This window comes from Manacus candei, unplaced genomic scaffold, assembly GCF_025592945.1.
Source record: "Manacus candei isolate 608988 ecotype Guabito, Panama unplaced genomic scaffold, ASM2559294v1 h1tg000034l, whole genome shotgun sequence".
NCBI lineage: Eukaryota > Metazoa > Chordata > Aves > Passeriformes > Pipridae > Manacus > Manacus candei.
In genome coordinates, this window is record NW_026138082.1 from 2,940,348 (window position 1) to 2,962,665 (window position 22,318).

The 22,318-nt window shown below is 40.3% G+C and overlaps 2 protein-coding genes across 5 annotated transcripts in view; one reads left to right on the forward strand and one right to left on the reverse strand.

Moving 5' to 3' along the window:
• The window catches only part of SLC2A12 (solute carrier family 2 member 12), a 44,494-nt gene extending 34,766 nt beyond the window's left edge, over positions 1 to 9,728 (forward strand). The window contains exons 5-6 of one of the 2 annotated variants that reach the window (XR_007905311.1): positions 84 to 2,139; positions 2,875 to 9,728. Coding sequence is in view for 1 of the 2 variants with exons in the window: in XM_051792587.1 (XP_051648547.1) it covers positions 84 to 180 (97 nt within the window). In the remaining variant the exon portion in view is untranslated. Of the gene's footprint in view, positions 1 to 83 lie in introns of both variants that reach the window. The other variant, XM_051792587.1, reaches the window with a different exon arrangement.
• TBPL1 (TATA-box binding protein like 1) lies at positions 8,786 to 22,022 on the reverse strand. Of its 3 annotated transcripts, none has more exons than XM_051792630.1 (7): positions 21,881 to 22,022; positions 15,687 to 15,873; positions 14,979 to 15,061; positions 14,018 to 14,081; positions 12,255 to 12,358; positions 12,060 to 12,154; positions 8,786 to 9,316 (listed from the first exon to the last, which is right to left on the reverse strand). In XM_051792630.1, exons 2-7 carry the CDS (start codon positions 15,819 to 15,821, stop codon positions 9,246 to 9,248), a joined length of 552 nt encoding a protein of 183 aa, XP_051648590.1. In that variant the 5' UTR covers positions 15,822 to 15,873; positions 21,881 to 22,022; the 3' UTR covers positions 8,786 to 9,245. The 3 variants fall into 3 exon arrangements, with proteins under 3 accessions (XP_051648590.1, XP_051648591.1, XP_051648592.1); XM_051792631.1 differs by lacking the exon at positions 21,881 to 22,022 and adding an exon at positions 21,684 to 21,832; XM_051792632.1 differs by lacking the exon at positions 21,881 to 22,022 and adding an exon at positions 19,369 to 21,459.
• Between the last annotated feature and the right edge of the window lie 296 nt (positions 22,023 to 22,318).

Genomic DNA, 22,318 nt, shown 5'->3' on the forward strand with positions numbered 1-22,318 from the left:
CAGGGGCAGGGGAGTGCCGCGGGGAGAGCGCTCTGCCGGCTGCAGGCAGTGGCGAACCTGTGCGGTTTTCTGTGCTTCTGCAGGAAATACGTGAGGACGCCCTTGTGCGGGGTGAGCCACCGCAGGGAGAAACTGGTCCCGGAGGAACTTGCCGAGAGAGAGAAAGAGCAGCTCTACTAGACCCGGGGCAAGCAAAGCAGCCTTTGCCAGAAGACTGATTAAAAAAAAGAAAAATGTTCGGTGATCCTCACACACTGATGGAACACGTGGTATCGTTATAATACAGAAAATATTATCTCTTTCATTTCTTAGTAGAACTTCTTTCAGTGGCGGTTTACAGCCAACATTAAAGATTGCTATAGTTTATAACTAACTGGAAATCTAGGCTCTGTTTCAAAGCAGCATCACTCAGTTCCCCTGAGGTTAAGCATCTCTTACATAGAGAAAGTGAATGGAAATTGGAACATTGCACACAGTTTTAGTTATCCATATTCAGTAACAGTTCAGTCTGGAAGAGGTGCAAAGAAGAACTAGAGTGCCAAGGAGAAGGAAGAATCTCACAGGAGGAGCCCACGAAAGACAGGTCTGTTTAGGCTAGCAAAAATGGGGCTGAAAAGGGTTAACAACTCTCTGTTGGTGCTTTAGGGAAGACAGTGCTGTGGATCAAAAATGGACAACCATGGAGTGCAACGGATGACATTAGTGCAGAAGAACTGTATATGAACTTTCTGTAAGTGAATTTAGAATTCAGCTTAACAAGGCGGAAAAGGATCTTGTTCATCTGAACTAAATTATTTATAACACAGGACCATGCTCAGCTTACAAGAAGAACTTTACATACAGTTTCTCAGGAGGGCCAGGATTCAGTGACTCCTCAGAAAACATAGTCAAATTGTTTAACGTGGGACATTAAATGCATTGCTCTCTACAACAACCTGAACAGAGGTTGTAGCAAGGTGGGGTTCAGTCTCTTCTCCCAGGCAGCTAGTGACAGAACAAGAGGAAATGGCCTCAAGTTGTGCCAGGGGAGGTTCAGGCTGGACATCAGGAAGAATTATTTCACTGAAAGGGTTAAACATTGAAACAGGCTGCCCAGGGAGGTAGTGGAGTCACCATGTCTGGAAGTGTTCAAGAAATTACTGGACATGGCACTTAGTGCTGTGGTTTAGTTGACATGGTGGTGTTTGGTCAAAGGTTGGACTCAATGATCTTGGACATCATTTCCAACTTTCATGATTCTATTATTTGCATAATCAATTATTCTAAACTGAAGATGGCCTTAAAGAAAAGGAGATAGGATTTCTTTAGCCTCTCAGTTCCATGAAAGTTAGAAACTGAAGGTAGAGAGTTGATGCCAAAATCATTTTATTTCTCAACGCAGGCCACACTAGACTTTGACTTTTGGATTCAGAAAGTGGAAATTGTACGGTACATAGCAGCACAAAGGGAGTTCAGGAACTGTAATCACTGCAGATCATAAATTATGTCAAATTCTTGCTTATTGCTTAGCAAGTCCATTCTGAAGTACTCAACAAGCCTCTACAAAGGGTTGTCCATATGGCTTCCATAAAAGAACATCAGTCTTTTTTTCTTAGCAGGTTAATAGATGTTGTTAGAGCAATCAGTAGATAAATATTTATCAGCAAATAAATAAATGGTTCTTTGTTTAAAAAAAAAAAAAAGAAAGCATGCTTTGAAGGCATGTTGACTGTCTCAATAGACACAAAGCAGCATTTCTTCCAGAATGTAATTGAGAAAGCAAGATTGACACTGTCAGCTGGAGTGCAGACACTACTTTGAAGTAAACACGTTCCCACTTTATTTGCTGTCTCATAGCAGTGACTTACTGACGTAAAATTTTACTTCTGAGTAGAGCAAATCAGTTCTGATCAGATTCTCACATGGTTGCACTTCTAGATACTGCCATCACAAATTTATAGGAGCATGAACAGTGAACTCATGTTCAAAACCTGAAAACAAACTATTGAAGCCAAGGCCATGATTTGCCAGAAGTCACTGAAAATTTAGCTACCTCAGGATGGGAACCTATTGGCCAAATTTCTACCACAACTTCCCTTCATCATAAGCTTTAAGGGAACCAATTTTGAAACCCTGTTGGACTTTTGGTACAAAAATCAGGTAAGTGTCCTATGGACCTGGAGGGCATCAGGCAAAGCGTGGACAGCTGGTCAAGGGAGGGGATTGTCCCGCTCTACTCTGCACTGGTGCGGCCTCACCTGGTGTGCAGTTTTGGGCACCACAATATAGGAAAGATATTAAGCTCTTAGAGAGTGTCCAAAGAAGGGCAACGAAGATGGTGAAGGGCCTTGAGGGGAAGCCGTATGAGAACTGGCTGAGGTCACTTGGTGTGTTCAGCCTGGAGGAGAGGAGACTGAGCGGAGATCTCATCACAGTTTACAACTTCCTTGTGAGGGGAAGAGGAGTGGCAGACACTGATCTCTTCCCTGTGGTGACCAGTGGCAGGGCCCAAGGGAATGGCCTGAAGTTGTGTCAGGGGAGGTTTGGGTAGATATTAGGAAAAGGTTCTTGACCCAGAGGGTGAAGTGGTTGGGCACTGGAACAGGCTCCCCAGGGAAGTGGTCATAACACTAAGCCTGGCAGAGTTCAAGAACCATTTGGACAATGCTCTCAGGCACATGATGTGATTCTTGGGGATGGTTCTGTGCAGGGCCAGGAGTTGGACTTCATGATCCTTGTGGGTCCCTTCCAACCCACATTGTGAAGTAGTTATCACAATGCAGGATTTTTAACTGTGCAGATCCCATGTTATCTAAACCAAGTGAAGCTGAATTGCCAGGCCACTGGCTAGCTGGTCAGATTATGGCTGCTTTATTTTTTCTGTCCTGATCCTAGACCCGGCAGTTCTCACAACAACGTCATGGATGTCACAAGAAGGGCTGATGTCACGGATGCTTATGACAATATACCTATCAAGCAAGATAGGCTCAACAAGATGCAGATTTTGGCATGCACAACGTACCAAAGATTAAGTACAACCTTCTCATAATCTTCCATGTGAGCCCTTTTGCCATAGTCTGTAAGCAACTAGATACCAACCATACCCAGGACACATGGACAGACAGTGGGGATGTGCACCTGAGATGTAGGTAACTCAGACTGAAGGCCCTATAGGAAGCAGTAAGCTCAAAAGACTTTTGCTCTCATTCCTAAGCTAAAATTCCACCCTGTATCTCAGGGTATTTCCACAGACATGGAAAACTTTATTTTCTAGTACTTTGAATTTTCCAATAAAAAATGAAGACTTTCTTAGGATTTTGTTTGAGGTCTACAGTTCCAATATCCACTACAAGGGACTAGGAGAAGAGGTCCTTTGCCCCTGCATGGGAGAGAGCCCACAGCAGTCTCCTTGCACTTCCATTACCTCAGCAGTAACAGCTGACTCCATGTTACAGCAGCAGGAATTGGCAAAGTATTCCTGTAACTTCTACAAATAGTCAGAAAAAGGCTACAAAATTGTATCAGAGCTGAGCGACGTAAAGTTTCATAGCAGTGTGAAACAGGGAGAGATGGAGAGCTGGGTTTGGAGCAGTGGAAGAGAAACCATGGATGAGGAGGGCACATGAAATGCAAGGAGAGGTGAAGTCAGAGATGACTCTAACAGTGGGGAAAAAGGGGCAGATGAAGTTTTTAAGTGTAGATGTCTCACGAATTCAGCACAGAAGGCTTAATTTTTTTACCTAAATTTTCACACTTAACTTGGAGGTGCAAGGAATTCCAGAATGAGAATATGGCCAAAACCCCCAAGATTTGGTAGGGTTTTTTTTTTTGTTGGTTGGGTTGGGTTTGTTTTGTTTGGGGTTTTTTCTTTGGGGAGTTTTGGTTTTTTTTTAATTTGAAATACTCAGTTCAGCATCCTGATTTTTGCACTTTTGGGATCAGCTTACATTGTGATACATTGCCTGAACATTTGTAAAATGATCTTGTCTGAACCTACCATTTTCTGGGTTTCTGTATGCCAATACCTCCCTCAGTTTTGTAGCACTGATATCTATGGAAATCTCTCTACCTGTTTAATGTTTACGCTGCAGGACAGTATCAGTATCATGCGATCTACTGAATCAGCTTCAGAACAAGAAATATAAGGTGACTCTGGGTAGTCTTCCAAATATGCCATTAGTTTATCAGCATCATTCTTATACTAACAAGTGCCTGGGATTAAATTCAGTAATATTTAGTATTACTGTATTTTTAGTAAGACTATAGTACAGGAAATTCATCCATTTCCTGATCTGTGACTTTACCAGGTAGTGGATTACTCACTTTTCCAATAGACTCCCCATTTTCTCTAGTTGGCAGTGTTTTCTGATAGCTGCCGCTAGATAGCAGACCTTTGCACATACAATCCAAGCCTGTACTGGCTTTTAATTTCTATTACATTGTATTTACTGAAGGGAGCCTCTGCAAAATCTTTCTCAGCATTGCAGCTTCCCAAACAAACGTCTGCTGTAATAAATTTTCTGAGTGTCCTTATAAAAATAAATATAACTCAGAAAATACCATAGAAATTGTCTCACTAACTTACAGGTTTTGGGTTCATTGCAACCTCTTCTAAAATTTTCCCATGCACACCTATTTAGTGCAGAAACAAATAAATAAAAATGCCATATTCCTGAACAAGGCATAGTTCTAACACTGATTTTACTGCAGAGACCCTGACAGCTTCAGATAACTCCTAAAGGTAATGATGCTGTAGTCAAGGACTTTTAAAACTCATTATAGCTACAGTCTTAATTGTAGTCCTACAGGCTTAGCCCTATATAGCCCTATAAATGTAGCGATAATTATACTGGTCTTGGATAACAAAGCCTGCATATCTGATGAGAGAGATACTCACAAGCCCATCAACTATGAAAATACAAGGGAAAAAAGAGGCACATCTTACAAATCACATCCCTGGATCTCTGAAGCGCTCCCCAAAAAACTTTGTCCCAGATCTAAAATTATTCAGTATCTCCATCAATGGACTGGATTCCAGAACAGAATATGCTTATTTAATATGCTAAACTGGGAAAGATTGGTTTGGAATTCAGAACTTCGCAAATCTGTGAAAAAAGCAGGATACAATTCTGAAAATGCAGATTTCTCTGGTAACACTATCTGCAAGTCAGAGAATGATAAAATGGTACTAGAAACTGCAGGAAAAGATCTAGCGGCTGTGACAACCCACAAGCCAGCAATGAGTCAGAGTTATAAATCTACTGCAAAAAGGAGTCCTTAGTAGGGCGTATAAATAGAACCAACCCTTCTCTCTAAAGAATGTGAAATGAACTTTTTATGGCGCTGCCAGTGCCAGAGCTGAGCACTGTGAGGAGTTTTTCATGAGATCCACATGGAGAAACCAGGGACAGATGAACAGCGCCCTAGAAAACATGGCCATTGAGGAAGAGATGATGATTGACAGGTAAGCTTGACCAAAAGCATTGCTCCTCCCACTGGAGGTGAGAGCCATCACACTGGGCCATGCTGTCTGGCCTGGGCTTCATGTTGTAGCTGCAGGAGTTGCTAGTGAGAACCTGGGTGGAGGCAGCACAATACAACATAGAAAACAAATGCTAACTTGTGAAGATGGGAAAGGGGGTATGTGTGCACACACATGAGTAGAAAGCATCAGCAGCAAGGCTTATTCCAGACTGAAGTGGGGACCTAACTTCAGAGCAAAGTAGGAAATGGAGTGATATCCCTGAGTGTAAGCATACACTATCAGATGCCCTTCATCATCAGAGGTTTTAAAACGTACTTTTCACAGTTTGAGGCTCCCTGGAAGCTAGAATGTGTGACCACACATTTCAAAGAATCTTTTATTTGCTATTATTCTCTTCCTCAATACTACCCTGCAAGTGTGCTAGTGTGCTTTTTGGCTCCATTATGGATTGTTACAAAGGCCTCAAACTGCTAGCATGGATCTAGGCAGCACTTCAAAAGAAACAGTTCCCATCTTAATACATTGCAGCTCATTATTAGCTTTCATTTTTGTTCTAAGAGACAGATTTCATACTACGTGACAGTGCTAACAAAGCAAAATGTTCTTCTTTTTTCACAGATAAATTTAGGAGACCCATATGCTTCATAAAAGCTCCAGATATTCACTAGTAGCACTCAAGGGCTTTGTAATTTGATTTGAAGAGGCGAGCCTAATCTATGACACCTGTTGTAGTTACAATGGTCAAATTCATCAATTTAGGATTACACTTTGTTCCTGTAAACCTATGACAATTTGTTCATTGTTCAAATACCTTGTGCTTTTTAAAGCTGTAATAATAATTAGTGTTCTCTAATAGCGGTTTGTCCATTGTTCTCGATGCACGAAATCCTTCTTAGTGTCAGAAGTACCAAGGTATATGTTATTTGGTACATACTGGAAAACTTACATAGAGCAAGCTTGCTATCGTAGATTTTGTGACTGTTGAACTCAACTTCATAATTTCAGGGTTGTAAGTGCTCTTGGACAAGTTCAAGAAATGGACTCATGGGAATCCCATGAGGTTTAACAAGACCAAGAGCAAGGTGTTGCACCTGGGTTGTGGCAGCCCTTGGTATCAAAACAGCCCTGACGAGAAAGACTTGGTGGTGCTGGTGGATGAGAAGCTGGACAAGAAACTGGACATGAGCCGACAATGTGCGATCGCAGCCCACAAAGCCAACCCTGTCCTTGGCTGCATCAAAAGCAGCGTGACCAGCAGATCAGGGAGGTGATTCTGCCCCTCTACTCAGCTCTTGTGAGACCCCACCTGGAGTGCTGGATCTGGGGTCCTCAGCACAGGAAGGACATTGTCCTGTTGGAGCAAGTCCACAGGAGGGCCACCAAGTTGATTAGAGGGATGGAGCACCTCTCCTATGAGGAAAGGCTGAAAGAACTAGGATGGTTCAACCTGGAAGAGAGAAGACCTAACTGCGAACTTCCTGTACCTGAAGAGAGCCTACAAGAAGGACGGAGAGGGACTTTGTAAAAAGTGACAGGACAAGGAAGAGCAGCTTTAAACTAAAAGAGCAGGTTTAGATTAGGTATAAAGAACATATTCTTTAGTGTGAGGGTGGTGAGGCACTGGAACAAGATGCCCAGATAAGCTGTGGATGCCCCAGACCTGGAAGTGTTCCAGGCCAGGTTGGGTAGGGCTCTGAGGAACCTGGTCTAGTGAAGGAGGGGTTGGCACTAGATGATCCCTAAGGTCCCTTTCAACCCAAACCCTTCAATGATTCTATGATACCTACATGGAATTCAAAAAGGCTTTTATGAACATAGCACTTATGACTTGTAGCAAAACATTCCCTTCTTTTTGTTCTGAAGGATTTGGTGAAGCATTTCCCACACTACACCTTCCTTAGCATAATTTCTGCACAAAGTCACTATGGACAGCCCCAACTTCTATACCACCCCCTCAGGCAGATTAAATACGTCATGCCAGGCATTTTCTTCCTCTGGATGTTCTTGCACCTTTCTTCCATACCTGTGATTTCTGGTACAGTAACAGCTCCGTTTACCATTTTTAGTGCCCACAAAGACTGTACATTACCTGCAGCACGTGAGTTGTGTTATGTTTCTCTTCAGTGAGATAGGGAAAAAAGACATACATATGTTTATACATATTTATTGTAGCTTTTTAAAAGTAGCATTTGCAGTTACTTTTAAGCATTCACCTCTCTTCTGCTTCAAATGTGCACTTATTGAGAGAAACATTTACTGGCTTCCAAGTCCAAGATTAATACCAATACTAATACATGCCAGAATCAAGCTTCATTGCTTGTTGGCAGCTCCTGTCATCAAAATATTATACAGTAAGAAGAGTGTAGAAAAGGTCTGTGTTAATTGTTCAGCAACAGGCTGGGGCTGGATTAGCATGACCATATCATCTTCTCCAGCTGAAGCACAACACTTTTCCTGAAACCCAAAGCTCATATCTTAACTTTTTTCCTTTTGTATCGAGTAGGTGGAAAAGGCAGTTGTTTTTTCTACAGTAGCTTAAGTTGATAAGGTAATTAAGCTATTAGGGAGTGTCCAAAGGAGGGCCATGATGATGGTGAAGGGTCTGGAAGGGAAACCTTATGAGGAGCAGCTGAGGTCACTTGGGTTGTTCAGGCTGGAAGAGACTGAGGGACGACCTCATTGTGGTCTTCAGCATCCTCATAAGGGGAAGCAGAGGGACAAGTACAGATCTCTTCACTCCCATGACCAGTGCCAGGACTCGAGGAAACGGCATGAAGCTGAGTCAGGGGACGCTAAGGTTGGATATCAGGAAAAAGTTTTTCACCCAGAGGGTGGTTGAGCATTGGAACAGGCTCCCCAGAGAAGTGGTCACGGCACCAAGCCTGACAGAGTTCAAGAAGTGTTTGGACAATGCTCTCAGGCACATGGTGTGATTCTTGCAGTGTCCTGTGCAGGGCCAGGAGTTGGACTCGATGATCCTGATGGGTCCCTCCCAACTCAGCATATTCTATGATTCATCTATAGGAAAACACTTGCTTAAAACCTTTATATTTAGAAATGTCTTCTCTTCATGTAACAGCAAGAAAATACTTGAAGTCTGGCATGTAGTTAAGAGAACTGTGAACAAACCAAATTTCATCCTTGGATAAACATACATAACTACTATAGATTTCAATCTAACCCACACACAAAGTTTTACACATACTACAAATAGAAACAGAAGGTATCAGCAAAAGACTATTCTTACATTGCTTCAAATTAATTTGCAACTATACAATTTTAATGTAATAGAAAAAGGGAAGGAATATAACAGAACAGGTATGAAGAGAAATATTTTCCAAACTTTTATTTGTGCACATTCATCAGGTGAAAAAGGTAACTTTTACAGCTTCTTTGGTGCCCAATATTCAGCATACAAAAATGTAAAAGACTATTCACAAACAAAACACAAGCTCAAGCTAAAAAAAAAAAAGTCTTAAAGGTAGTGCACATCGTGACAGCTTTGCTTATGAATACACCGAAATTACTGCAAAAATAAATAGAATGTCTTTTTAAAAGCAGCAATTTCATATCTTGTAAACTTCCGTTCTTACAATACAGCACTGTTAAGAGTAAAATCCAAAAGAACTGGAGTCTATACTGTGGCCATGAGCAAGTAAAAGAGTCTGTATTCCTCTGCTATGGTTGGTCCAGTTTTCCTTTTTGCTTTTAGTCCAATGTGCAGCAGTCTTTAAAGGTGCTCGGTTAGGGAACCTAACCATCAAGTGGTGAGTTATAAAATTTATTTCCTGCTTTCAAACACGAATGGGTAAATCTGTTCCACAGCACTGGCAACAGCCTTTACGTTTGGCCCTGAGACATAGTTAAAAAAAAAAGGCAGTAGGAAGAGAAAAATTAGGGAATCAGAAATTGAAACAACAACAGTATCTTTAAAATAACCTTCATGTTTTTAGCTATCACAACCTTATACTGTAGACAGTAATTTTCCCCCCATTTCTCTTAACTTAAGAAGGTGTTTCTCTTATCAGTTTTACTTACAAGGAAAGACTTTCACATCAAATCTGCAAGATGTTCTACACTGGTCAATGGCTAGACTACAAATAAATAATACTGTCATTTAATTTCTTAACAACTTGTGTGGCTTTAGATTTACTGGCTTAAACAGTCTAGAGAAGAAGCAGATGCTGAGTGGCAGAGGTAAAAGAAATACTTTTACTTATGTCAATCTTCTGGGAAATTGTATTTCTCAAAGCCTAGCCACTTTCAGCTGTTGTTTCAAAAACCTACCAACAAAAACTGCTGCTAAATAATGCTGGATTTGACTCAAGTATGTTTCAAGCAATGTTATTTTATTTTTGAAAATTATAAACTATTACTTTCTGTCATGGGTTTTGCAAATCTGATCTTAGGACAAAACCTGCAAGCCAGGAAATGGTTTCATTATCTCAGGACAAAGCGTATGAAGGTTATCTAACATAATCTATGAGTATTTGATGAAAGAAAAGGCAGAATGAACTAGTGATGCTTTTTAATGGTACTAGACCATTTTACGCAATGAAAAATTAAGATTGCAAATAAATGAGCAGTGGCATGGCAGAAGATGTTAATTCTGGATAGAAGCTTGGTGATTCAGATAAAGGAGAGCAGCAATTTTTCACATACTTCGATGACTGTGAACTCAGAGTTTTCTTAACCCTATACTTTAGATTTCAAAAGTTTCTTCCAAGTATAGAGAACTGTTCAAAAATGGCTCCCAAAATTAATAACTTCAGTATAAATTATTTAAGTAATTATTGCTTCCCATGCTCAGTCAGAAAGAAAATGGACTAGAATAGGATTCTTCCTGTATTTTCAAACTGGTTAAGTTAAGCACTTAGCTAAAACAAGAATGGTGAAATGTCTTTTGGGCAGATACTGCACCCTCCTTAAATTTCATTGCAATTATAGAAATGAAAGTTCTAGAGAAAGCCTTCAAACAGTGAAAGTATGAGTAGGCAAATAGTTCTAGTAAAAAAACCTGCTATTCTATGTAAGGCTGAAGACATGTAAAAACTGGATCATCATTGTAGGGAATATAAGAGAAGAAAAAACAAAACAAACACCCAAAACAACCTCCTCATTGCTCATTTTGAAGCATCAGTGAAATAAGTATTCTTTCACATGCCAGTGACTTTTATTATCTTTTCTCAATGTAAATAAATTTTTGATACTTGTCCCATTAGAAGAACCCACCTTCCTGGGTTTTTTTGGTAACATTTCTAATTATGTATCTCAAAATTCTTTGAGTCAGTGGTATGATAAGTACTAGTATTACAGAAACATTAATCCATAAGACTCTGGACATTTTTTTCCCCCTAGAAAAAAGGCCTAGACAAAACAGAAGCCTTCAAAAGCAACAGAGGTCTGAGATATTTCAAACTCACTAAAACAACTAAACCAGAAAGATGCAAAACTTGGATGTTTATCATATTTACCTTCATGTTTTGAAAGGACAATTCTGAAAATATGAAAGTGATTTTGTCCCGTATATGAAGTAATAAGAATCTTACAGAGAAACTGAATCTCATTAAGAGGCTGATAAGACATGCTGACAGCTTTTTATTATTGCAGTAGTACTAGGGCTTCTTATTTATTTTAAATTTAGTTTCTAGATTTGGCTAGACCAGTTGCTCTGTTCAGAACATATACTGCAATCTTGAAGTACTTTTTAGCCCTTTATATTTAGATTACTATCTGATGAAGTTTATCTTCTTCCAATATCTTGTAAGAAAAATCCCCCTAAACCTAGCTATTTGGTAAGGAATTAAGATGTGAAAATAATAAAAAAAAAATCCTTACCCAACTTCTGAACCAGTAGCTCTAACAACTGCAACACATAATTCCCACTAAAGTGAAACAAAATGTTTTTTTATTTTAACAAGTATTTTCTGAAAAACCTGACTACTGGAAACCCCACGAGCAAACATGAAAGAGAATGAAAAATGAAAATCAGAAAGAGAGAGGAAAAAACATGGCATGGTGCCTCCAAGACCCAGGACAATCACGTCTCTGATTACAAGGGAAAAATCACTGATGCCTGTGATTCAGTGGTGGTTCCCTCAGTCGAGCTTTAACGAAGAGAACACAAGTCTGAAGAACTGCAGGTACTGCTCAACTTCATTTATGAAAAAATGCTACGCCACCCTATAAGTTTCCACAAATGTCCAGTTTGATAAAAGGTATTTTTAAAGGGATGTTAATGCTACATGCAATGTAGTTTACAGCACTACAAAGATCAAAAAAAGGAAGAAAATTCAAATATTTAAATACATAATAAATACCTGCATCTCAAATCCTATCTCACTTTTGTTAAAAAAAAACCAAAACAGACTAAGTACATTCAATCTAAGTAATTGTTTGAGCCTACTAATAATAACACTTTCTCTACATCTCTTCTGGCACTTTCACTCAAAAACAAACTATACGCTAGCACTGGGAAGCAAAATCCTTTCAACATAATATTTTGACTTTTACACATCTTTCCTTCCTAAGCCTACTAGATCTAAAGTTAAATATTCCCAACAAGTTCAATATTTATTTTTTGACATCAAAATACCTGTAACTGTGATACTGCCTGTGGAAAAAATCTGTAAGGTAGCTCTGAGAGATTTTATTCTGTAACACACGGCAGGATGAAGTTCTGGTTCATAACTAGAAAACAAAATAAAAGGTAAAAAAGAGAGATCTAGAACTGAAAAATAAAAGCTTAAGAAGTATATCAAGACCAAAATTCTTTAAAATCCTACCATACCTCGCATGAGGTCTGTTATTCTTCGTAAATTCTGGCAATCTGATCTCAAAGGGCATGTTGCACACTGCTAAAACATTCACAACTTTAAAATCTGTGAAAATTACCTTTTTGGAAGAGAGGAAAAAAAGACATTAGAAATTCAGTTTACAGTGAGGGAGATATAAGGGTTGAAAAAAAAAAATAAAGAGAAATATGCTACTTAGAATACTGTGATGAGATTTCAAAATTAAAACCTTGTGACTGATTCATTTCTAATAGGCATCTATTAGATACTTAACAGACTTAAATAATTTACATTATCCCTGTATGGTGGAATATCTGTTGAATTAGATACCTCACAGTTGTATCATAGGGTTATAGTACAGTTTAAGAATGAGACACAAAAAACAACTTATACTGCTGCACTAAACATCTCCACACTGAAAAGAAAGTAAATTAAACAGCTCATGGAACAACAAAATAAGCAGAGAAAAAGCTTAAATTTCACTGAAAGCTTCTCTAATACCTTGTTGCTATACACCATTTTTATTAAAGCTAAGAATAAGAAAAAAAGGTGAAAATTGTTTTGCTCTAAATGTCCAGTGGCCAGTACAGCAAACTGGTTTTCTACTCTATAACTTTCTGAAATCCATTCGCTGGATTTGCTTTCAGTTGTTCTTTGCCACAGACATTTTAGATAACAATAAAATAGCCAAGAAAAAAAATACACTGCTGAGAAGTCAGTGTTGGCGGTATCACTAGGGAAACTTTTGCTCATTTTCTGAGATTTCCTAAACTTAAAATGACCATTCTTCAGCCTAAACGTTTTGGAAAGACATTACCAGTAGAAGCAACTTAGCCTTATAAAAGGTCAACTATCAAATTAATCTTCAAAATATAAACTGCTTGCTTTATTATAAAACTTGGTGCATCCACCCTGGAAGCACTGTTCACCTCACTGACTTACTGTTCATTCCAGCTTTAAGGATTTGTGACAATAAGGTGTCAAACTCATGCTGGGGTCTGATGCAGCATTACCAAGATAACCTGTCACCTCTGCCTTTATGCACTACAATCAAAAGGAGTCTCTCCCTGAAAAGGACAGCTACTGTGTTTATTTAATTGTCTGCCCCTAACTGAATCTGTGAGTAAACAGTACAATAAAGTATCAGGAAGTTTTAGGGTACTAAACCATGCCACTTTAAGTTGTTCATGTGGCTGTTCTTCAACCCTTGATAAGAAATGCAAGTGATGTTTTTGGCTGGTAATGTTAACCCAAACCCAAAAAAAAGAGGGGTTTCCTGACTTAACTATTTTGCTTATTTCCTGCTGTGCAACCCGATAACGCAGAAGCACCTTTTCTCTTCCCTTTTTAATTAAAGAGGCTTGAACTTGCCTTTATGAAGATGGAAATGCATCTGCCATTCCATCAGAAATGAGTGAAAGTTATGTTCAAATGACAGTTAAGTTTATCCTCTTCAGCACTTTTTCCAAATAAATCTTTCAAGATATTGTAAATTCTATCCAAGAAACATCTGTGGGTGGTTCATTTATTAAATTTTGTTGTCCATTATCCAGTGAAGAAGCACTACTCTGAGCTGCCAAACAAAACTCAAATCCACAAAATAAAACAGCATCTGGAAAATGTATGCCAACACAAAAGGGGCATCTGAGTGAAAACATGCTCACTGATAAATTGTTATGCTCCCTCCTTTTTGTTTCTTTCTAAAACATGAACTACCAGCATTGCTTGAGTCTTACAAGTCCTTTTTCATTAGAATTACCTGAAAACCTAATTTCTGTAGACTACGAGCTAATCGTCTGGCACCAAATTTAGCTTCTTCTTCACTATAAAGGAGAAAGAAAAGAACTTTGCATTAAGAGAAATAGTATATATTTGTGTGCACACATATCACAATAGCTACTCAGACTACAAAATGAACTGATACATAATGCAGCACATCAACCACGATCACATGGACAGCCTTCACTTTATCCTACTGTATGTATTACATTTTAACTACCTAGACATTCAAATGGAGTCCTTTATGCCCTGTTTGAAGAATATCTTGACAATTGGCTCCAGCAGAAGTGAGAGACATGTTTTGATCATACGTGATTCTAAGTACTCTTAAGATACAAATAAAATCACACAGTCTGGAATTAACATCCAATCATCTTCCATTTTGAAACAGACATCATATACAGAAAGTATGCAAATTTACTACTGTACCTTATTCTTACTTCACAATGCAGACATATCTTAAAAGAATTCAGCTGTTAAGAGTTTAGCAAGTCTCAGATGTAGCTGAACAGAGAGTCCGCTTTTGCTTCTTTCCAGTCTCCCAACACTGGTTAAATTCAGGTGGGTTTTTTTGAAAGAATAAGAGATATCCCTCAAGAAAGGTCATCCCTTTCCAAGTCTCAAGTTCCAGCTAAACACACTTGAGTGTGTTTAAGAATCTTTAAGACTTTTCAAATCTCTTTAAGATTTTCTTCATAAAGGAGTTTTCCCTGCTGCTCTCCCAAGAAGGCTGAACTGATGTTCCTCATGATGTGAACACAGTCTTGAGACACACACTTCACACAGAAAACTTCCTCGCAAATACATAGTTTAGCAAGGATCAACATGTGATCCACTATGAGTGACTCTAAACAGTGGCAAGTACCACTTCTTCATTTACAACACTGTATTTTAAAATACACAAGAATTTACAGCTAGAGAAAGAATCTTCATGAACTCACCTTGTGGCTCCTGTGCAAATAACTTTTCCTGAGGACCAAATTGTGGCCGTAATCCTAGGTTTCCGAAGCTTCATTAAAACCTTCTAAAAAGAAAAGTGGAAAAACTGGAAATTAGCAGTAGTTCAATTTCATACTGGAAAAAAAATTACACAAATTTGTTACACAAATCAACTGTTACACTAAAACTTCCTTTATTTTTAATAGCCTTGAACTGCTCCTTCATCTCTTTCAGGAATTAAAAAAAGCCCCAGCTCCTGCGAAGAGCAAAATAAGTATGAAATATGTCAGGCTATGTTTCAGTGTTCACAAAATAGATTAACTGAAGGTGTTTTTCACTGAAAGCCACGAACATCGTGTTGATTTTTTTTCTTATTACAGTGACTTGACATTCTGACTCCTTATCAAGATATATTTTCTAGACATAGCTGTCAAATTCTGGGAGGTAAAACGGAACCTGCGGTGTAAGACGTCTCGTCACATACCGTATACCCAGTATTCACCTCATTAGTTGAAGTCTCCTGAGACAGCATTTACTCACTCCCCTTACTGTACATTTAACGTATGACTGACTAAATACCGATCCAGACAGAAATACAGAACTAAAACTCTGCTTTTCTCTATTAACCATACACAGGCATCAGGCAGAAGAACGTTTAGCTTAAGGAACATTTCTAAAAACAGACAACTGAAGTATGTTGAATCTCTTACCCCAACATCACGCTTGTATATCACATTTGCTCCCTCTAATGCAATCTTCCTCAAGTTTAAATGACATCTTGTTCTAAAAACACACACTACGTTTGTGATTAAAATGTCCAGTGCAACATCACTGTCTGCATCCATTGGGGTGATTTACAACTCAGTTTTCCCACCAGCTCACCACGAAGATCACATCCTGAGAAGCAAAAATGATAAAATTAAACATACCGGTAGAAAACTGCCTATTAATGCTATTGTATACATTCACTCCTTAAAAGAGACAAGAAGCAAAAGTGACTACACTCTGACTCATTTGACTGTGTGGGGAGGGGGAGTGTCTGCATTCTGTATGCTAGAAAATAGGAGGTAACTTGTTCAAAGCCACGTTGCCAGACTTAACAGAAATTGTGTATACATATATATAAAAGAATATTTAAACTTGCCAGTTAAACATGTTACAATTTTTACTAACACTGTAAAGATTACTGAAACTTATTCCATAGCACCAGTGGCTAATCTTTCCTCAGCTCATTAGACACCTCAGGAAAATGCACTTCTCTGACTGCTGGAGTTGATAATTCTGAACAGCTTGACACTTGTGTTGGAATGCATGAGCCTGTGAATAACTTCGAACTAACACAGGTTACACAAATTGCAGTCAGTAGACAACCTGCTACCACAGCTTTGCCATCTTAATCCAGCACTCTTGGCCTATCTCTCCCAATTATAGTATAATGCGAACTATACGAATTGTCCTGGCGGCAGCAAAAGCCTGGGCTGAACCAGTGTCCTCTCGCTCCCTTCTGCACTGCCCAAAGGAACCACATAGAATGAACACATTGTATGGGCAGAGTAGAATCGAGTGTTACTGAGGAAAAGCACAAGTGTTTCTGAGCAGTAACTGAAGGCAAAGGATGGCCAACCAGTGTATGCACAGAAAACCTAAAGCAGCCAGGAAGCATCCAGGCTGCCTGTGCACATTGCAGGTGACACTCCTCACACACACCTCAAACAGGGAAAAAGAATCAAGACCAGGAGTTGGGCAACCATTCACCCCAGCCCAAGAATGCCCAACATCTCTTCTGTAGGCACACTAAAGCCAAGACAGTGGACATCTCAAATAAATCTCAGGTGAAGAATGTGGGGAAAGGAGAGGGGGAAAGTACAAAAACATTGGTAGACAGTGGAAACAACTTATATAAAAATTTTAGCATTATTTCATCCAAAATGAGCAAAAACGAAAGGAAAGAACAAAATCAAAGGAAAACTGTCACATATATGAAATGCTCTACATGGTCATTGCCGTGGAAGAAGCGGGAGACTATGCATTAAGAAAAATAATATAGATAACAGATTGTAAAGCATTTATGTAACTTTAAAATTTTCAGTCTTGCATTCTATATCAGAAATCTTTAAGATACAAAATTAATGTTATAATCAGTATTTTCATCTGACTACAACTTCCAAAACATCACGCCATAGTCTCTGAGAACTCACTTAAGGTGCATCTTTGACTATCACTCACTGACAATACCGACGTGACAAACTACAAGGCAGATGTGCTTGATGTACTTGGTTAACTGCTGTGGTAGTTGCTGCTTCTACTCTGCAGCTTGTTCCCTGCTGAAAGAATTATTCTGGAACTGCTGGCTTGTCCAATGTAAGAAAAAGCAAGATGGGTGCTAATACAGAAAAGAGATTAAGAAACAGCAATAGAAAAACAGAAAAACCAAAGGCTCTGTGTGGAGATGAAGAGAATACAGATAAAGAAGAGAACAAACAGTAACTAACTAGTATTCCCAGATCCTTTTTTTATTGAATGAAAAATTATATGAATCCTCAAAATCAGAAATTAATTATTCCATCTGGTTTTGATGGACTACTACAGATTGGGCAAGTAATTTATGGCACCAGATCCAAAGATAGCATATGTGCAGATTTTGAATGGCATGCAGGCAGAGCCAGCACGAAGCTGGAACCTGTGGCATCTTCAGAGAGGCATTTGTTTTCCACCCTGGCTCCAACTCCTGGCTCCTGCAGAGTTCATTTACTGTAACTCAGGAAAGATTGTCAACAAGATACCTTCAATCAGCAGCATCTCCAAATTATCAGCAAGTGTCTACTGGCACACTCAATCTCTATGTTCTTAAAGAATACCACCATCATGCATAACACCCCTGAAAGGTTGCTAACATCTAAGCAAACCACAGTACTATATGATAATGTCCCCATACAACCCTTGATGGACTATCTTAAAAAGATCCAGGGAGAACAGTCACATGCTCATTCAGAACAAAGGAAAAAGAGGTTGAAAAGAGAGGAAAATTAAACTTTAAAAGGAAAAGTTCTGTTATTAAAGGGGGTTCTACAGGAGAAGAGGTGCCTGTGGAGCCATCAGTAAGGATGTTTTCAGCAATTACAATCTATCTTGCTTAGAAGTACAATCTCCTTGCACAGATCTTAATGGGAGAAAAATTACACAGATTACAGTAGTGTGCCCCCATTTTCATGAGCCATGTTCTGAAAGCACAAGATAACAGATATTTAGGGAGAACCTTTTTAATTTGAAATTTTATTAGACCTCTTGCTAATATTCTAGACTATGATTTGTGACATTCAGTTAAAAAGGGGCATGACTTGTTATAAAAACAGTATTTGAATACAGTGTAAAAATGAAAATGGCTACGTGATCTAACAGCAGCGTTTCATTGTTAAAACTTTTCACTCAAATACTGAAAATGTTAATTACCAAGTTTTTCTAATTTGTATGGATAAAACTCCCTATTTGCTGCTGTTAAATACTACCTGTGTTCTTTGAGAACATGAATCTAAGTGTCAATGATTTTGAACACATCCATTCCTATTTAGTATAGAAATGTAATCCTAACCACTTCCAAGGCACAGTTTAGAACCATTGGGTAAATGAAAATATTACTAGGCTTGGATACTTGTGTCCGAGCAGTGAACAAGCATAACCTATCACAATCTTTGACATTTTAATGTCTCACACTGCACTTACAACAAATTAAAAAAAAATCTAGAGAGAAGATGTCCTGCTACCTTTCTTTGGTAAGCCTCAAAGAAATTAAAATTCATAGAAACCATAAGAACAAAAGCGAGTTAAATGGTTTTAAAAAGTAAAAATACATAGACTACACTAAAAAAAAATCTTACAAAAATGTGTAACATGTTTAAGAAAGAAAGTTGTTCCTAATTATATGTATCTCCAACACCACGATCAGATAGAACAAAGGAATTCTAAACAACATTTTGATCCTCCTCTTTCCCAGTTTTCTCTTGTATTCTCTGCTATTCATACACACTAGCCTGACTGTTATTTCCCAAAACTTGAATTTCTGCATTTCTGTATCTTATCTGCAAAATGGGGAAAATATTGCACCTTACGTATAAGCCTGTTTCTATTCCACATTGATGAAGTTACACTTGTAGAACAGAGAGGCTGAGTAGAAAGAACCCAAATATCTGGTTCTTTCTAGTTCTGGATTTGCAAATGCTTAAGTTGATTTTATTGAGCTCAGCTTAGGTTTTGTTCATTAATTTTGCCCAAAGGTTATCTCATCTGAACTGTAGAATTTTGGCAGCCTAAATCTCATTTCTAAAATGTTTTGCCAGTTAATGCTAATTTAACAATAGGTTAAGTTTGAACATGAAATAATTAGTCTGTACGTACAGCATTTCTTTTAAATTATGTTCTTCATTCAATTTTCTCCAGCACAAGAAACTAACCAACTTTGATTTCAAGTTGTCTTGCACCAGGGTAACACAATCTACCACAACAGAGAAAAAAGCTTAATACATCTCTGAAGATATTTGTATTATTTTATCAGGAAAATTTTAAAAGATTGTTCTTTTAAATTTTAGGAATATTACCCTAATAGGAAGGAAAAAAATATAGATAGGTTAAGCATGATAATGAACTTAAAAAGAAAAAGAACAACAAAAGCTATACTGAAACCAGATAAACTTCCCAGAATAAGAAATACTTTGCAGGAAGGAATGAACACTCAAGTTCTTAAAGCATTACCCTTACCTCCCTTGTTAGAAACACAGCTATACTATTTTAGATATTCTATAAACACACATGAAGACAAAACACTCTGCACTGAAATCTTACAATCTAAAAAAAGCCAGCACTCTCTGTCTTCAAAAAGTTCCAAACCAACCACAGCACCAGCATCAAAGAGAAAGGAAAGGCACTTGGGATGGGGTATATAAACAAAGTATTATTTTAAGCTTTTGACTACCTTTGATCCAAGAAACTCAGCACTATAAAGGTATATGGGGGATGTCGAATAATGGTTACATTAATGCCAGAACAGTTTAATAAACACCTTTTTCACCAGAAGTCTAAGTATAAGCAATTTCTACTGGTTATTTTTAACCTTGCTCCAAAGCATGCTGTTCACCAACTGACCAACTCCACAAACAATTCCAACAGACCAGCTGAAGGGATATTGGTCATTATCATGTCAGCAGGCATTTTACAAGCTCATGCCTGAAAAGCGTCTCTGAAGAAGTTAACATGAACTTATGATGCTTCCATATGAAAACGGAGAGTGCAAAAAATAAAGCCTATCAGGAATGGGGAGAATCAATTATATCCTTTCTCTGAAGGTGTAATTTTAAAGAGTTGTGTTCAGCCCCTCGTGAAACAAGTCCACAGGAAACACCAGAGGTGACAGACCTCTGAAATCTACCCAAAATTCTTAGACACGATATGGTCACAGTGGCAGGTGAATGACTCTCCGGAACTGAGAGCAACATAGCTAGCTACTACTGTCTGTACAGAAAATCCTCCGGTCCAAACAACTTTCTTAGTTACAGCCACTGAGCTAGTGGGGCATGCTTCTACTTTCTGTTGCAGTGGCAAATTAAATTGTGCCTAAAGCAAAAGGCCATCTTGAAGCTACTATTCTCACTTTTCAGGATTTGCAGACTATTTGCATGACTATTTCCTACAGAAAGAAACAATTATATTTGGTGGGAGAAAATTTTCAAATATGCGCAAAGCCAGTGTCAAAGTAGGGATTTGTTCTATTAGATCAATGTGCAGAATGAAGATATCAGCTATACCACAAGCAAGTAGGACCTCAATCCTGCTGTCAAATGTCTTGGATAAGACTACTGAATCTCCATGGACCTGGGGTCTTCCAACACAAATCCAGTTGTAAGAATAAAGCCAGTTTACAGAGCAAGACAAGAAAGTACATTTTAAAATAATTCATAACAGGCTATTTTCCTCAAGTCTTTCTTTCATCAAAAAGGCTCATTCATATTCAAGGCAAGATTCACTTGAACCGAAGTTTGTGCCATCTTTCCCTTCGAACATCCAGTAATAGTTGAATGCCAAACATTAAAAAGAATCCTTTCAGTCTTTATAATACATGGAAAATCATCCTAAGTATGACAAAAGTCTAAACCAATAGGTTCCCTGGCCATTCCAACCTGATGAAAAACCGTAAGAACAGTTTAGCTGTAGCACAACATTTTAAGACAACGGGTAAGCCTCTCATCCCCCTCCCATTTCCCATTTGCGCGTCTCAACTGAGGAAACACGAGCAGCCTTCTCATTCTCGCTGCTGGGAGCCTCACTCAAAGCCCTACATGCACCAGCGCCCCAACGCTCTGGTTAACAACTATTCCTTCTTCCCCTTCCACCCCGGCCCCAAACTTCTTGGGCCGGCAGGGCGCGAACAAAGCGCAGGCGGAGGGGCGGCCTGGCCACGCCGGGCCCCGCTGCTCGGCCCCGCTGCTCGGCCCCGCCGGTTGCCGCAGGCGCTCCTGACCTGGGGCAGCGCCGCCGCCGCCGCCGCGCCCGCGGGGACCGGGCCGCCACAACGCCCCCGGGGCCGGGCGCTGGGCTGCCGGTGCCCCCCGGGCCGCGGGGAACAGGCCGGTCCCCGCGGGCATGCCCTGCCCCTTCCCTCCCCTCCCCGGCACGGCGGCCGAGCCGCGCACACCCCCCGCCCCGGGCGCGATCGGTACCGCGGCGGGAGGCGCCGGCAGGGCCTCAGCGAGGCGGGGGAGGCCCCGCGCCACCTCCCTCCCCTCGGCTGGGCAGGGGCGGGACGCGGGGGTCCAGCGGCGGCGGCAGGTCCCGGCGGGCCGGGCCCGCAGACCCGAGGCGGCGGCGAGGAGGCGGGGGACGAGGAGGAGGAGCGCGGCCCGTCGGCGGCCGTTACCGTGCGGGCGGGCGGCCGGGCGGCGGTCGGGGCAGGGCAGGACGGGGCGGGGCGCGGTGCCGGTCGGTGGGTGCCGGTCGCCCGGCGGCGTTGAGGGTGCTGGGCCGACTCCCCGCGACAATAAACATTCCCCGGCGCCGCGGGCATAGACGCGGCGCGGCTAGAGCGGCCGCCGGAAGTCACGGCGGCGGGAGGGAGGGGAGCGGGCAGGGCGGAGGCTGCGCTTCCGCTGCCGTCCGCCGCCCACGGAGCCGCGGCACAGCCCGGCACCGGCCGTGCTGCGCGGCGTGGCACCGAGTCACAGAGCCGGGCAGGCTGGAAGGGACCACAGAGGGTCATCTGGCCCAACCTTCCTGCTCAGGCAGGGTCATCCCAGAGCACATGGTACAGGACTGCGTCCAGACGGTTCTTGAATATCTCCAGTGAGGGAGCCTCCAC